At 48.4% G+C, this 14514-nt stretch overlaps 1 protein-coding gene across 1 annotated transcript in view; it reads right to left on the bottom strand.

The window, feature by feature from the left end:
• Window positions 1–457: 457 nt before the first annotated feature.
• The window catches only part of sxph (saxiphilin), a 41362-nt gene continuing 27305 nt past the window's right edge, over window positions 458–14514 (bottom strand). The window contains exons 10-17 of the mRNA XM_078421392.1: window positions 13884–13974; window positions 12881–12937; window positions 11118–11300; window positions 8484–8646; window positions 6646–6728; window positions 3188–3372; window positions 884–1070; window positions 458–795 (exon numbers count right to left, since the gene is read on the bottom strand). Of these exons, the coding sequence (XP_078277518.1) occupies window positions 752–795; window positions 884–1070; window positions 3188–3372; window positions 6646–6728; window positions 8484–8646; window positions 11118–11300; window positions 12881–12937; window positions 13884–13974 (993 nt within the window). The 3' untranslated portion in view covers window positions 458–751. The remainder of the gene's footprint in view (window positions 796–883; window positions 1071–3187; window positions 3373–6645; window positions 6729–8483; window positions 8647–11117; window positions 11301–12880; window positions 12938–13883; window positions 13975–14514) is intronic.

Here is a 14514-nt window from a genome sequence, read left to right as displayed (position 1 = left end):
ACTTTGCTATCCATGTATCCATCCAATAAATTTATTGGGAAAGGGGAAACTAAAACAGGGCCGCGTAGAAAGAGTGGGATTTATGAGCTCAAAAGACCCTCAGACAATCATGAGAGGAATAAATGGGGTTGCTGCACAGGGTCACTTACTCAGAGTAGGGGAATCGAGGACCAGAGGACATAGGTTCAAGGTGAAGGGGAAAAGATTTAATGGGAATCTGGGGGGTAACTTTTTCACACCGAGGGTGATGGGTGTGTGGAACAAGCTGCCAGGGGAGGTGGTTGAGGCTGGGACTATCCCAACATTTAAGAAGCAGTTAGAAAGGTCATGAAACGTCATCCAGAGAAACTTCTCTCCAGAGATGCTGCCTGTGCCGCTGAGTTACTCCAGCTTTTTGTATGCATCTTCGGTTTAAACCAGCATCTGCAGTTCCTTCTTGCACGGTCGGACAGCTGGTGTCTTCGTCCACGTTTCCCCGGAGACTGCTTCCCTTCGGCCACGGCTCGGGGTCGGTGCTTGGGCTTTGACACGCATGGGGTTGAGTTGCTGGACCCGATGGTGTTGGAGCAGAGTAAGTTACGGATGTAAGGAGTAGTTACATCGATGCTCCCATTCACGCAGACTCCGAGTCCCGGGCGGGGTAGTTCAAACAATCATTCTCTACATTCAAGGCACTGCTGGCAGAAGTGTTTGCCAAACGTCTTTGCCCGAGTGGGAGGGAGCGCCGGCTCTGGTTGGGGGAGCAGAGACCTCAGGAGTTGCTGCAGACGCCCCGGCTGCACAATCCCAGGGTTTCTGTGAAGCAACAGGTTGGGAAGAGCGTTTGAAATCTTTCCGAGGGACGGGAGTAAGGTCTGAGCCGCGTTTACTGGTTCTAAAGTACCTGAATGTGTGCAGCTGAACACGGAGCGGGCCAGGCTGCTGTAGCGGTGGCCGAGAATGTCGCTGTAATGCAGGTGAGCCGCTCGCCTCAAACACCTGGCGGCGTCTTTGAAAAGCAGGTCACTTTCCCCGTACCTCTGGGATTGGAACAGCTGGAATTCGGAGTCGGAGGTGGGCCCGAAATGTTCCTGTTAAACGAGAAGGAAAGCAGTCAATCCAGCAGACTGGATAGACTCGGCTTGTACTCGCTGGAATTTAGAAGATTGAGGGGGGATCTTATAGAAACTTACAAAATTCTTAAGGGTTTGGACAGGCTAGATGCAGGAAGATTGTTCCCGATGTTCACCGCTATTCAATATGATCATGGCTGATCATCCAGCTCAGTAACTTGTACCTGCCTTCTCTCCATACCCCCTGATCCCTTTAGCCAGAAGGGCCACATCTAACTCCCTCTTAAATATAGCCAATGAACTGGCCTCAACTACCTTCTGTGGCAGAGAATTCCACAGACTCACCACTCTCTGTATGAAGAAATGTTTTCTCATCTCGGTCCTAAAAGACTTCCCCCTTATCCTTAAGCTGTGACCCCTGGTTCTGGACTCCCCCAACATCCGGAACAATCTTATCATATCATATCATATATATACAGCCGGAAACAGGCCTTTTCGGCCCTCCAAGTCCGTGCCGCCCAGCGATTCCCGTACATTAACACTATCCTACACCCACTAGGGACAATTTTTACATTTTACCCAGCCAATTAACCTACATACCTGTACGTCTTCCCGCATCTCGCCTCTCCAACCCCTTAGGAATTTTATATGTTTCCATAAGATCCCCCCTCAGTCTTCTAAATTCCAGCGAGTACAAGCCTAGTCTATCCAGTCTTTCTTCATATGAAAGTCCCGCCATCCCAGGGATCAATCTGGTGAACCTTCTCTGTACTCCCTCTAAGGCAAGAACGTCTTTCCTCAGATTAGGAAACCAAAACTGCACACAATACTCCAGGTGCGGTCTCACCAATGCCCTGTACAACTGCAGTAGAACCTCCCTGCTCCTAAACTCAAATCCTCTTGCTATGAATGCCAACATACCATTCGCTTTCTTCACTGCCTGCTGCACCTGCACGCTTGCTTTCAATGACTGGTGCACCATGACACCCAGGTCACGTTGCATCTCCCCTTCTCCTAATCGGTCACCATTCAGGTAATACTCTGCTTTCCTGTTCTTGCCGCCAAAGTGGACAACCTCACATTTATCCACATTATATTGCATCTGCCATGCATTTGCCCACTCGCCTAATCTATCCAAGTCACTCTGCAGCCTCCTAGCATCCTCCTCGCAGCTAACACTGCCACCCAGCTTCGTGTCATCCGCAAACTTAGAGATGTTGCATTCAATTCCCTCGTCCAAATCATTAATATACACTGTAAATAACTGGGGTCCCAGCACTGAGCCTTGCGGTACCCCACTAGTCACTGCCTGCCATTCCGAAAAGGACCCGTTTATTCCTACTCTTTGCTTCCTGTCCGCCAACCAATTTTCTATCCACCTCAACACTGAACCCTCAATACCGTGTGCTTTAAGTTTGTACACCAATCTCCTATGTGGGACCTTGTCGAAGGCCTTCTGAAAGTCCAGATACAACACATCGACTGGTTCTCCCTTATCCACTCTACTAGTTACATCCTCGAAAAATTCTATAAGATTCGTCAGACATGATTTACCTTTTGTAAATCCATGCTGACTTTGTCCGATGATTTCACCACTTTCCAAATGTGATGCTATCACATCTTTAATAACTGACTCTAGCATTTTCCCCACTACCGATGTTAGGCTAACTGGTCTATAATTCCCCGTTTTCTCTCTCCCTCCCTTTTTAAAAAGTGGGGTTACATTAGCTGGTGTGCCTTGGACTCTGAAGCCAACACAACAATGGTGTGCCTTGGACTCTGAAGCCAACACAACAAACTGATGGGATGAAGCTTAAGTGAACTCCAGTTGGTAGAAGCATATTACTATGTTCATATGTGATAGGAGCAGAATTAGGCCATTTGACCCATTAAGTCTACACCGCCTCCAATCATGGCTGATCTTGTACCCTCTAAGGTGCCACAGACACCAGGCTATCCAACTAGCCGAGAGTGAAACAGTATTATCGCAGAGATGGCTCCAGACATTGCAAGTACCAGCCCTGGCCATCTGCACCTTGAGGTCCAAACAATTTTTTTGTCCTCTTCTTTCCTTCTTTTGTCCTCTTCTTTCCTAAGCCCTGAGGATCAAATATACGTCAGTGGTGGATGCAAACCTGCGATTCCATCAGGAAGTCTTTAGTTTTGGTGGCAATGATGGACCTGGTCATGACGATGTTTGGCGGAACGGGTCCCAGGTTGCATCTCTCCCACTCCGTGACTGGGGCCCGGGTTCCGTCCACACAGAGCAACTCAAAGTCATCAGACGTCCAGCCTTTGGCCCAGCCACTTCTGCCCAGACCTGCACGGGAAGAGAGACTTCCGTTAATGAACCGCCTGCTAGTATCATTCCGGTCAAAGCCCGAGCGGACTTGCAATAATCCTTTGTGTAGGAAGGAACTGCAGTTATTATTGCACAGGTGTTGCATCGCCTGCATCCACTGACTTGCACAGCTATCTGGACTACACTTCTTCCCACCCTGTCTCCTGCAAGAAGTCTATCCCCTACTCCCAATTCCTCCGTCTACGCCGCATCTGCGCCCGGGATGAGGTGTTTCACACTAGGGCTTCAGAGATGTCCTCGTTCTTCAGGAAATGGGGCTTCCCCTCCTCCATTATAGATGAGGCTCTCACTAGGGTCTTCTATATCCCGCAGCTCCGCTCTTGCTCCCCCTCCCTCCATTCGTAACAAGGACAGAATCCCCCTCGTTCTCACCTTCCACCCCATCAACCAGCGTATCCAACAAATCATCCTCCAACATTTCCGTCACCTACAACGGGACCCCACCACTGGCCATATCTTCCCATCCCCTCCCCTTTCTGCGTTCCGCAGAGACCGTTCCCTCCGTAACTCCCTGGTCCACTCGTCTCTTCCTACCCAAACTACCCCATTCCCGGGCACTTTCCCCTGCAACCGCAGGAGATGCAACACCTGTCCCTTTACCTCCCCCCTCAACTCCATCCAAGGACCCAAACAGTCTTTCCAGGTGAGACAGAGGTTCAACTGCACCTCCTCCAACCTCATCTATTGTATCCGCTGCTCTAGATGTCAACTTCTTTACATCGGCGAAACCAAACGCAGACTCGGCGATTGTTTCACACAACACCTTCGCGCAGTCCGCCTTAACCAACCTGATCTCCCGGTGGCTGAGCACTTCAACTCCCCCTCCCACTCCCAGTCTGACCATTCTGTCATGGGCCTCCTCCAGTGCCATAGTGAGGCCCACCGGAAATTGGAGGAACAGCACCTCATATTTCGCTTGGGCAGCTTGCAGCCCAGCAGTATGAACATTGACTTCTCCAACTTTAGATAGTTTCTCTGTCCCTCTCTTCCCCTCCCCCATCCCAGTTCTCCCTCTATCTTCCTGTCTCCACCTATATCCTTCCTTTGTCCCGCCACGCTGACATCAGTCTGAAGAAGGGTCTCGACCTGAAACGTTTCTCTCCTCTCCTGAGATGCTGCCTGAAATTCCTTCTCTCCTGAGATGCTGCCTGACCTGCTGAGTTACTCCAGCATTTTGTGTATATATATATGTGGGTGTATTTGTGAGTATGTGTATGTATACACACACTGACCTTTTTTTTCTCTCTCGTTTATTACATTGTTTACAGTGTACTATGTTTACATATTCTCTTGTGCTGCTGCAAGTACGAATTTTGAACTGCAGATGCTGGTTATACACCGAAGATCGACACAAAACGCTGGAGTAACTCAGCGGGACAGTTAGCATCTCTGGAGAGAAGGAATGGGTGTCGAGACCCTTCTTCAGACTGAGAGTCAGGGGAGAGGCAGACTAGAGATGTGGGTTAGGTGTGAAAACGACAGATCAAAGCAGACAATGCTCACGGAAATGTAGAATGGTCCATTGTTGACAGGGGAAGGTATACAAACAGTAATATTAATCAGGAGGACAGTGAAACTTGTCGGAGTACTAGGGTGGGGAAGGGACCGAGAGAGAGGGAAAGCAAGGGTTACTTGAAGTTAGAGAAATCAATCTTCATACCGCTGGGTTGTAAGCTGCCCAACTTGGTCTGTATTGATCTGTCATTCAGTGATCCTATGTCGGTGTCATGTGTGTACAAACCCAACCACTGCCGTGGAATCACATGGACACAAGGAGCCATTGGACCCCTGGAGCCAGTGGTGCTGGCTCTGGGGAAGAGCTCTGCCATTACTGTCTCTCCAGTGAAGCTCACAAGCTCGTCTTCAATTCTCCTTCAAGAATTATGATTTAGTTTTCTTCAAGAACATTTCCCATCACAATGACACTCTGTAGGAATACATTTCACGACATCCCCTTGAGCTCAGCCAAGTGAATTAAATTCATTAAGGTACTTGACTTTAGTGTTGTTAACGCTGGTATTTGTGCATATAGCAATGGAGAAAGATGACATTTGGCCCATTAGTCCATGCTAGTTCCCAGGGGAGCAATCCCATCAGACCAAACACCCTTCCATATTTCCATGTATCTCTGGAACTCTTTTTTCATTCACCTGCCCAATCAGCTCCCCTCTGATTGTTTTTTTACTTAACCTGCACTTGGGGGGAATTTTCACAATTAGTTAATCTCCCGGCATGTCCGTGGGATATGGAATGAAACAAGAGCATCCTGGGGGAAACCCACGCATCTATGGAGAGGATGTGTAAGCTCCCTAGAGACAATACCCATGGTCGTTGGTGATTCTAATTGTACCCCTTGACATTGACATTTGCCGAAGCTCCCAGCATCAACAACCCAGGATGGCCCTTCTCGTCCTAGACTCCCTTGACCTGGAAAAAAATTGGACTTTCAATCCTGTCTATGCCTCTCAAAATGTTGTAAACCACGAAAAGGTTGTCGCTCAGCCTCCAATGTTCCAGTGAAAATATATGCAGACTGTACAAACATTCCTTATAACTACCAGCTTCCAGTCCAGGCACCATCCTCTGCACACGCTCTGTTATTAACATCATTGCTGTAGCATGATGATCAGAAGAATGATAGATAATACTCCACATGCAATCTAACCGATGTTTTATATAATTACTAGACCAAGTTGGGCCCAAACCTCTCCTGCATTGGTGCAGCACCCTGTCCACCCCCCCTCCCCTCTCTCCTCAACCCCCCCTCCCCTCTCCCTTCTCCCCCACTCCCCCCTTCCCTCCCTCTTCCCCTCCCCCTCCCCTCCTTTTAAACTTTAAAATGTGAATCACTTAAAAAATATAACACCGATTTCAATAAAACTACTTGCATTATCACTAAAGTGACAATGGTGAGTAAGGTGGGCCTAAAATTGTCACGCTATCGTGTACCGTTTTGGCTGAAGTTCAGTCACAAATAAGATAACAAACGAGAGTTTTAGTATATAGATAGCATGATATCCAACTCTTTTACTCAATGCTTCAGCCAATGAAGGCAAATATACCAAATACCTTTTTTACCACAGCTTCTCTCCAAGCCACTCATTGCTGTAAATTGGAAGAATCCTTCCTCACCACGGACTGTAACTCCATGCTCAATCGAACCTTCCCATCAGTTCACAGCTGATACATTTTCTAGCCACACCTTATCACAAAAAATGGGCTCTGACTTACCCTCAATGTTTTGCATCAAGTTGTGATGCTCCAGGAAAGCGACATCTCCAAAGTTTTTCCTGTTGGAATTCCCAACCAAACACCTGGAGAAACATCACCAATTATACCCACTCTTTGTTTATTGTAGTCATAGAGTGATACTATATGGAAACAGGCCCTTCGGCCCAACTTACCCACACCAGCCAATATGTCCCAGCTACACTAGTCCCACCTGCCTGTTTGGTCCATATTCCTTCAAACTTGACCTACAAATGGTGTGGGTGTACCTTTCACCTGCCTATTCTGTCCATGAACCTTTCCCTCAGCACTCTCCATACCAACTTCTAACCTCTCACCTGACTCCATCCCGTATGAGATCCCACCCCCTGCCAATCTGGTTTAATACAAATTTAATTTATTTTCAACCCCACTTGCAATGATTAAACCATCCATCTGCTCCACTGCTCAGACCAGCCCACCACACCCAGCAGTGTGAAGAGACGGTGCTGGGGTTTGTCAGGTCACCAGTTCCCTGAGCTGGGTCCCCAGGACAGGTTGGTATTCCAGTGAGACCTTCAGGCATCTGAGATATTATTGCATGTGGGGGTTGTGTTAAAAGGCCCATGGAAATTAAAAAGGACAAATAAAGTAGGACTAAGTTACCTGTGACATTTGAGTCAGCTCCCAGGCACCTAAGACTGCATTTGAACACCCCATTCCAAAGATACCAGAGGAACAAGATGGACCACTCCGTCGAATTCGCCTATACTAAAGTGTAGTATGCAAAGGAGCCATTTTAGTAGGCAAAACCTGCCATTCGCTATGCCTCTCGCAGTGTAATGAGTGTTTTGGGGGAACAGTATGTGTGATGGTACCATTAAAATGCTGAATATATCTCATCTATCAATTCACAGATTTTTGTTATTTTTCATTTAAAAATGTTTCTGCAAGTTTCTGCCTACTAAAATGACGCCATGATGTTCTACGATTTTTAGGGTTGAGTGGTCTATCTTGCTCCTCTCGCATCTTTGCCCCATTCTAACGTGTTCCAATTGTGATCTTAAAGCTCCAAAGCTCCTCACATCACCACAGTTTTTTTCTCAATCAAATCTGCTTACAGCTCCTCCGGGTCTCCTTGTCACCCTGGGCTGATTGAATCCAGTTGAGAGGAGATGATCTTTCACTTGTGTAAAGTCTTGCTCTTCTTCCCTCTGTGGTGCAGAGATCAGGACTGGGGACTATTGATCATGAAGGATTTAGTGACCACTGTGAGGTTGCAGCGCCAGACTGTCGGTGATCTTCCTGCAACACTTGATGCCCGTCTCAGTGCCTATCCCCATGAGCAGCCCGTGGTTCTGAGTGTCACGCAGCTACCCAGGATGGACCTCGACAAGGACCACCACAGCATTTTCCACAACGATTGGTCAGCTCGTCCTCAGCACAGTCGTCCCAAGGGCAGTGCGCACGAGGAGTGAAACTCTGACCGTGCGATCGTATGATCAACAGCCTCTCGGTTGTGAGCCTACACTGAGGGTCAGCAGGCCTCGGGTAGCAGAGGGTGGAACAGCACCCCACCCATGGCCACCTTACACTACGGATGAGTTCCAGATGGACAACTCCGATCACATCCTCACCCTACCTTAGCCTGAGGGACGTCAGAATGTAAGGTGGACCCCAGGAGGTTAGGTTCCTGGCCTTTGTATCTTAGTACTTATCCTGACTATATGGAAAATAAACCAAGCAGGAGATCTGTGTTTTTGCAATTGCCTTGCATATCTTTGATACCCTGAGTACACCCCAGCAGATGGATAAAGGGCAGCAGATGTTGTTGACATGGTGTTTACAGGCGTGTTACTTACCGCAGGGCGCCCATGTTCCCGTAATAGAGTTCATCGTGGTTGGCGGCACATCTCAGCTTGGATGGCTTCGAGCCAGCTTGCTCCCGGCCAATGCAGACTTTGCAAAGCTTGCCCTTGCTGCTCGCCCCTGGCATGCAGGCCTTGCGGAAGTAATCTGCGTAGGCTGGAGATCAGTGGGAGAGAGAGGCATTGACAGAGCATGCAAGGTTCAGTAGTGGGAGTGTGAGCTCTGTAGGAGTGGGGCTGCCTTTGTGTTGGAGGTCTGTGGTGACCACCAGATTCTCACTGTCCCTATCACTTGCAGAACGGACCCGGGGAACTAAAGGGGCAAAACCCGGCCAACTCCTGATGCTGTCTACCAACACTGCCTCTTCTGAACATGCCTGCCTGTTGCGGTCAGGGTGATTACTTAAATAGTCTGCCATCATCCATTACCTGGACTGGGAGAGACTGGGGTGGGAGCAATATGGGGGGGGGGGAGGGAGGGAGGGGGGCAGCCAGAGTGAAGATGGCGCCCAACCCAAGCGACTCTTTGTGTGCCAGTCACATAAGAGGATCTGCGATCACACATTACAATCGCTCCACTCTGTTAAATCTCACATTATTCCCTTTATCATGTATCTGTACACTGTGAATGGCTTAAATGTAATCATGTATTGTCTTTCCGCTGACTGGTAGCAGGCACCAAAAGCTTTTGGCTGTACCTTGGTACTCGTGACAATAGACTAAACTAAATCTATTGAGGGTTGGCATTCTCCTGGGGATCCCATGACTGAACCTCCCATCTCCAAAGGCTATGGCCGTCCAATTCTCTTTCCCCCATCTCCAATAAGTTTATGATCAAAAGCTTCCAAAGGAATACAAAAACTAACCACAGAATGATATGATTGCTCCAGTGACTGTGCTTTCTGGGTGTATGCACCAGTGAAGTGGAGTTCCTCAGATGCCTGGGCGATCCAGAGGTCCAGGCGACTACAATTAATCATGAGCAGAGGAGGGGATGTGAAGTTGGGGACCAGACACAGATTGTTTCTGAAGTACTAAAACTTCACCTCACCTGCCAACTGCCATTGCCTGTCTCCAGGGATGAGGTTTGATTTAGTCCCAGCTCTCCTGAGAAACTAACGTAGTGAGTTCCTTGAACTTGGACACTCACACACACCTGCACACAGACACACACCTGCACACAGACACACACCTGCACACACACACACACACCTGCACACACACACCTGCACACACACACCTGCTTGCAGACACACACATGCACACACACACACCTGCACACACACACACACACACACCTGCTCGCAGAGACACACATGCGCACACACACCTGCACGCAGAGAGATGCACACATACATCCACACACCTGCATGCATGCACCTGCACACACACACCTGCACGGAGACACACTCACACACCTGCACACACAAACCTGTATGGAGACACACACACACCTGCACACAGAGACACACACACACACAGACACACACACACACACACACACACACACACACACACACACACAGTACACTCAGAGTCTTACAGACATCTTCACACAGAGACACTCTTCACCTCGTCTCACACACACCTGCACACAGAGACACACTCTCACATGCAGCTGCACACAGAGGCACATGTTGATCTAGCCCGGCACAAACTTACACACAGAGGCACACAGTCACCGAATCTCACACACATGCACACACTCACCCAGAGGCAAAGCTGCGAGACGAATGCAGAAACAACAAAACTGAAGCATTTCAGCAAGTTAGACATCAATGGAGAAAGAAACACAATCAAAATTAAGAGTCACTGAACGTTGTTGTATTTTGTATATTAGTTTGTTACATTGTAACTGCTGTAATCAGTAACACATTAAGACGTAATAAAATTGCTTCCACATTCTTTGAACCATTTGCTTTATCTTACACTTTCTTATTCCTTGTTACATTGTTGTATCATCATTTGCTTAGGCATTCCTTACACTTTGTTACATTGTAAAACTGTTTCGACATTCTTTGAAGTGTGTTGGACGAAAGATAATGGTGGCGAGATAAGGAAAGACATAGGCCTTGGGGTGATGAATGGATGTGAGGGATGGACTAGCAGGAAAATAAGGGTGGCGAAGTATGAAGGGATGTGAGCATTGAGATAAGGATATATTACTGAATGGGATTTAATGGTTGCGGGACAGACGGGTGACTGCAAAGAAATGAATGACTGAAGAAAGGAGTGTGGGTATGAGGTAATGTAAAGAAGATAAGGTTTGGAATAATCCTATAAAAAAAAGACTGCCCAGTGTACTAAGTGGGCAGTCAGGTGGTTGGCTTCCTGATTGTTCCAGCCGTTGTTTGCAAATAAAGGCTTTTAACTTCTTGAAGAATTCTCCGTGTCGCGTCTTTAGACTTAATTTCGAGGATCAGGGAACCACATCAACGTCAGAACTACAAACATCTTGCAGCATCTGCAGGTTTTGGGCTACGCAAAGTTTGCACACATTCTCTCTCTCTCTTTCACTTGGATAATACGCACATGCAAGCACGCAAACTCTCTCACGCACACACATATAAACACGCTCCCTTGCACACACACTCATACAGGCACACACACAGCTTTCAGCTTATGTACCTTTATTGATGTTGCAGCTGCCACTGGTGTTGTTGCTGGTATTGACCGTGTATTCTGTTAACAGGAGCCACCCGGCGGGGCTGTAGATGTGGCCGTGACAGCTTCTCCTGCCGCCGAGGTTAAATATGTTCTCGCTTCGGGAAGCCTTCTTCACCACAGAGAGCGCATAGATGGGAGGTGCGGCTGCAATGGGACACGGGGTAGGTGAGAGGCACTGACGTACATGGGAGACACGGAGCAAGATGACTGCCTCTGGTCACACTGACCCACCCATCACCAGCCAGTGACTCTATCGATGCACCGTGAGTTGCAGCACTGCCGACGGCCCAATAACCACCCATCCTCCCACTGACCCTCACTAACCCTCCCACACCCAGACCCCTACCCACTGACCCCCCCCACCCACACCCCTCAGTGACCCCCCCCCCCACCGCCCACACCCAGACCCCCTGACCCCCCCACCCACTCACCTCACTGACCCCCCTGACTGCCCACACCCAGATCCCCTTTACCACTGACCCTCCCACACCCAGACCCCTACCCCCTGACCCACCCACCCACACCCCTCAACTGACCCCCTTCCACTGACCACTCACCCCCAGACCCCCTCTACCACTGACTGACCCTCCCCACTGACCACCCAGACCTCTAACCCCTACACCCCTCACTGATTCCCCCATCTCTCCACTGACCCTCCCCACTGACATGCCACACCCAGACCTCTAACCCCAACACTCCTCACTGACCCTCCCCACTGACCACCCAGACCTCTAACCCTCACACCCCTCACTGATTCCCCCATCTCTCCACTGACCCCTACCCACTGACCCTCCCACTCACCCCCATGCCCCCTTGACTATCTCACCCAATGAACCTCCCACTCCCCCACTGACCCCCCACCCCCAGCTCACTCCTCTACTCACCCTTCTCCCCATCACCCAGCCAATGATCCCTCCCCCTTCACACTGACTATCTATATCCCCCCCCCCCCCTGCACACCACACTGCCTCCTGCCATCACAGGTCTTTCTTTGCCCTGGCTCAGTGTGAACAATAACCGGAGATACCAGGGTTTGTGTGACCTCCTGTCATCGCACCACCCAGCTCCTCAACAACACGAGTGTCAACCTCAGTTATCGCACAATATTGCAAGGAAAACAGGCCCTTCAGCCCACAGAGCCCATGCTGACCATCAAATACATTTACACTAATCCGATTTTAGTTTCCTCACATTCTCATCAGTTTACAGTGAGGAAGTGTAGGATAAGGAACATCAGGAGTTACAGCTGGTGGAGCAAAGTACTGAGATGCGAGAGGCCAGGAACACTGCATGGCATTGGAAATCATGCTTCAGATCACTTTGAAGTCACAGCACCTTCATGCACTGATAGTGTCTATGGCACTCAGCACTCCCGGCACCTCCTATTATTATTCAATATTTCAGGAGTTAGGTGAGATTCTGATTTTTTTTCATTGCGAAAGCTCAGGAGAAAAGAAAATGATGAAGTGCGATAGGAAAAGGAAGTCACGGAGCAACCACAGGCCAAAAGCCAGCCGGAGAAACTCCACATGAAACTGGGGGATTCTCAGTGTGGATAGGCATGCAGCACACAGACAGCCCTTCGGCCCCTCGTCGCATGCTGGCCTTTTTATACCCCAAATAGGACATTGTAAATTATCAACAGTCGGAGACTGCGGCTGTGCCAATGTTATTCAAAGATTCAAACTCTACCAGTTGACATTTTTATTCTCTGAGCGCTTTACCTTCTGGCCCTCCGTGAGCATCACCGTCAGTGTCACTGGCCATTGTACAGCCACCCCCTGGAAGACACAAACAGCCCTAGTGTTAGCATTGAGGTCACAGAGCTAGATCAGAGGTGTTAGGGTAAGGACACGCACTGGAAGGGAGAAACCTGGCTCAAAGCCATCCAAGGATATACACAAAGTGCTGGAGTAACTCAACGGGTCAGGTAGCATCTCTGGAGCAAATTTCAGGTCTGGACCCTTCTTCTGACTTCTTGAGTCTGAAGAAGGTTTTTGACCCAAAACATCACCTATTCTTTTTTTCCAAAGATGTTGCCTGACCCGTCGAGTTACTCCAGCACTTTGTCTATCTTTGGTATAAACCAGCATCTGCAGATCTCTGTTTCTACATCAAAGCCACCCAACCTAAAGTCAGAAGGGTCTCAATGTTATTTACCACATCGCGGCACTCTCTGATATCATTCAGTGCTCTGTGTGAGAATGTAGCTGTGACACTGTATCGGTTTTAGTTTATTATTGTCATGTGAAAAAGTAAAAAATTAATAGTTAAAAAATACAGTGAAAAAGTTACGTTTCGCGTGCTATTCAGAGAAATCATATCATACACGAGTACAACAAGTGGGTAGATATCATCTGACGTTCATCCATCACACAGCCTTTGACAGATAGACAGCAAATCTTAGAAATACTCAGCATGTCAGGCAGCATCTGCGCAAATGTATTCAATGAATGAACTCGGTAAAAATGAGGAAATTGGTATGCTTTAAGCTGCAGTAAAGCTGGGAAGGGTGGAGACAACACAGGGAATGCCTGGGTAGTGTGTGTCAAGAGGAACTGAATGCTGCAAATTATTCTGAACTTAAAAACAATTACAGCTGCAAATATTCAGATGTTTGATAATGAATCTGACAGCCATTGTAATCTATTGTCGTCCTTGTTTCAATGGTTCCATAGTTCACAGCTCTATCAATGCGAGAGCTTGTCAAATGGACCACTCACTCACCGTAGTGTTCTGTTACAACGGGAACGAGGCCACACTTCCCAGCAATGTAGGCATGAGTTGCATCCAGTGAGGCAGCATCCGCCTCATCCCTCTGGAAAAGAAAAGGTCATCCTGTCATGAGGCCTTGCTGAGGACTGGACACCCACTCCTGGGGATATAGGAGTGGCAGAGGATTTCTTGGTGAATATGTAGATGGAACATAGAACAGTACAGCACAGGAATAGGCCCTTCAGCCCACACTGTCTGTGCTAAGCATGACTCCCCCTTAAACCCATTCCTTCTGCCTGCTTGTACTCCACACCCCTTCATTCCCGGCCTATTCCCTGTGCCTAACTAAAAGCTTCTTGAACACCACTATCGCATCTGCTTCCACCAGCACCCCAGATAGCGAGTTTCAGCACCCACCACTTCCTGTGTGGAAGACTTGCTCCACGCATCACCTTTGAACTTTCCTCCTCTGGCTTTAAAGCTATGCCTTCGACTCTTTGACACTTCCATCCTGTGATAAAGTTCTGATTATCTACCCTTACCTATGCCTCCCATAAATTTATAAACTTCTACCAGGTCTCCCTTTGACTTCCTGAGGCTCCAGGGAAAATAATTCAAGTCTGTCCAACCTCACTTTATAGCT

The sequence above is a fragment of the Rhinoraja longicauda genome, chromosome 25, assembly GCF_053455715.1.
Source record: "Rhinoraja longicauda isolate Sanriku21f chromosome 25, sRhiLon1.1, whole genome shotgun sequence".
Taxonomy (NCBI): Eukaryota; Metazoa; Chordata; class Chondrichthyes; order Rajiformes; family Arhynchobatidae; genus Rhinoraja; species Rhinoraja longicauda.
Note: the sequence above shows the minus strand (reverse complement) of the source record. Positions and strands in the feature narration are given on the sequence as shown.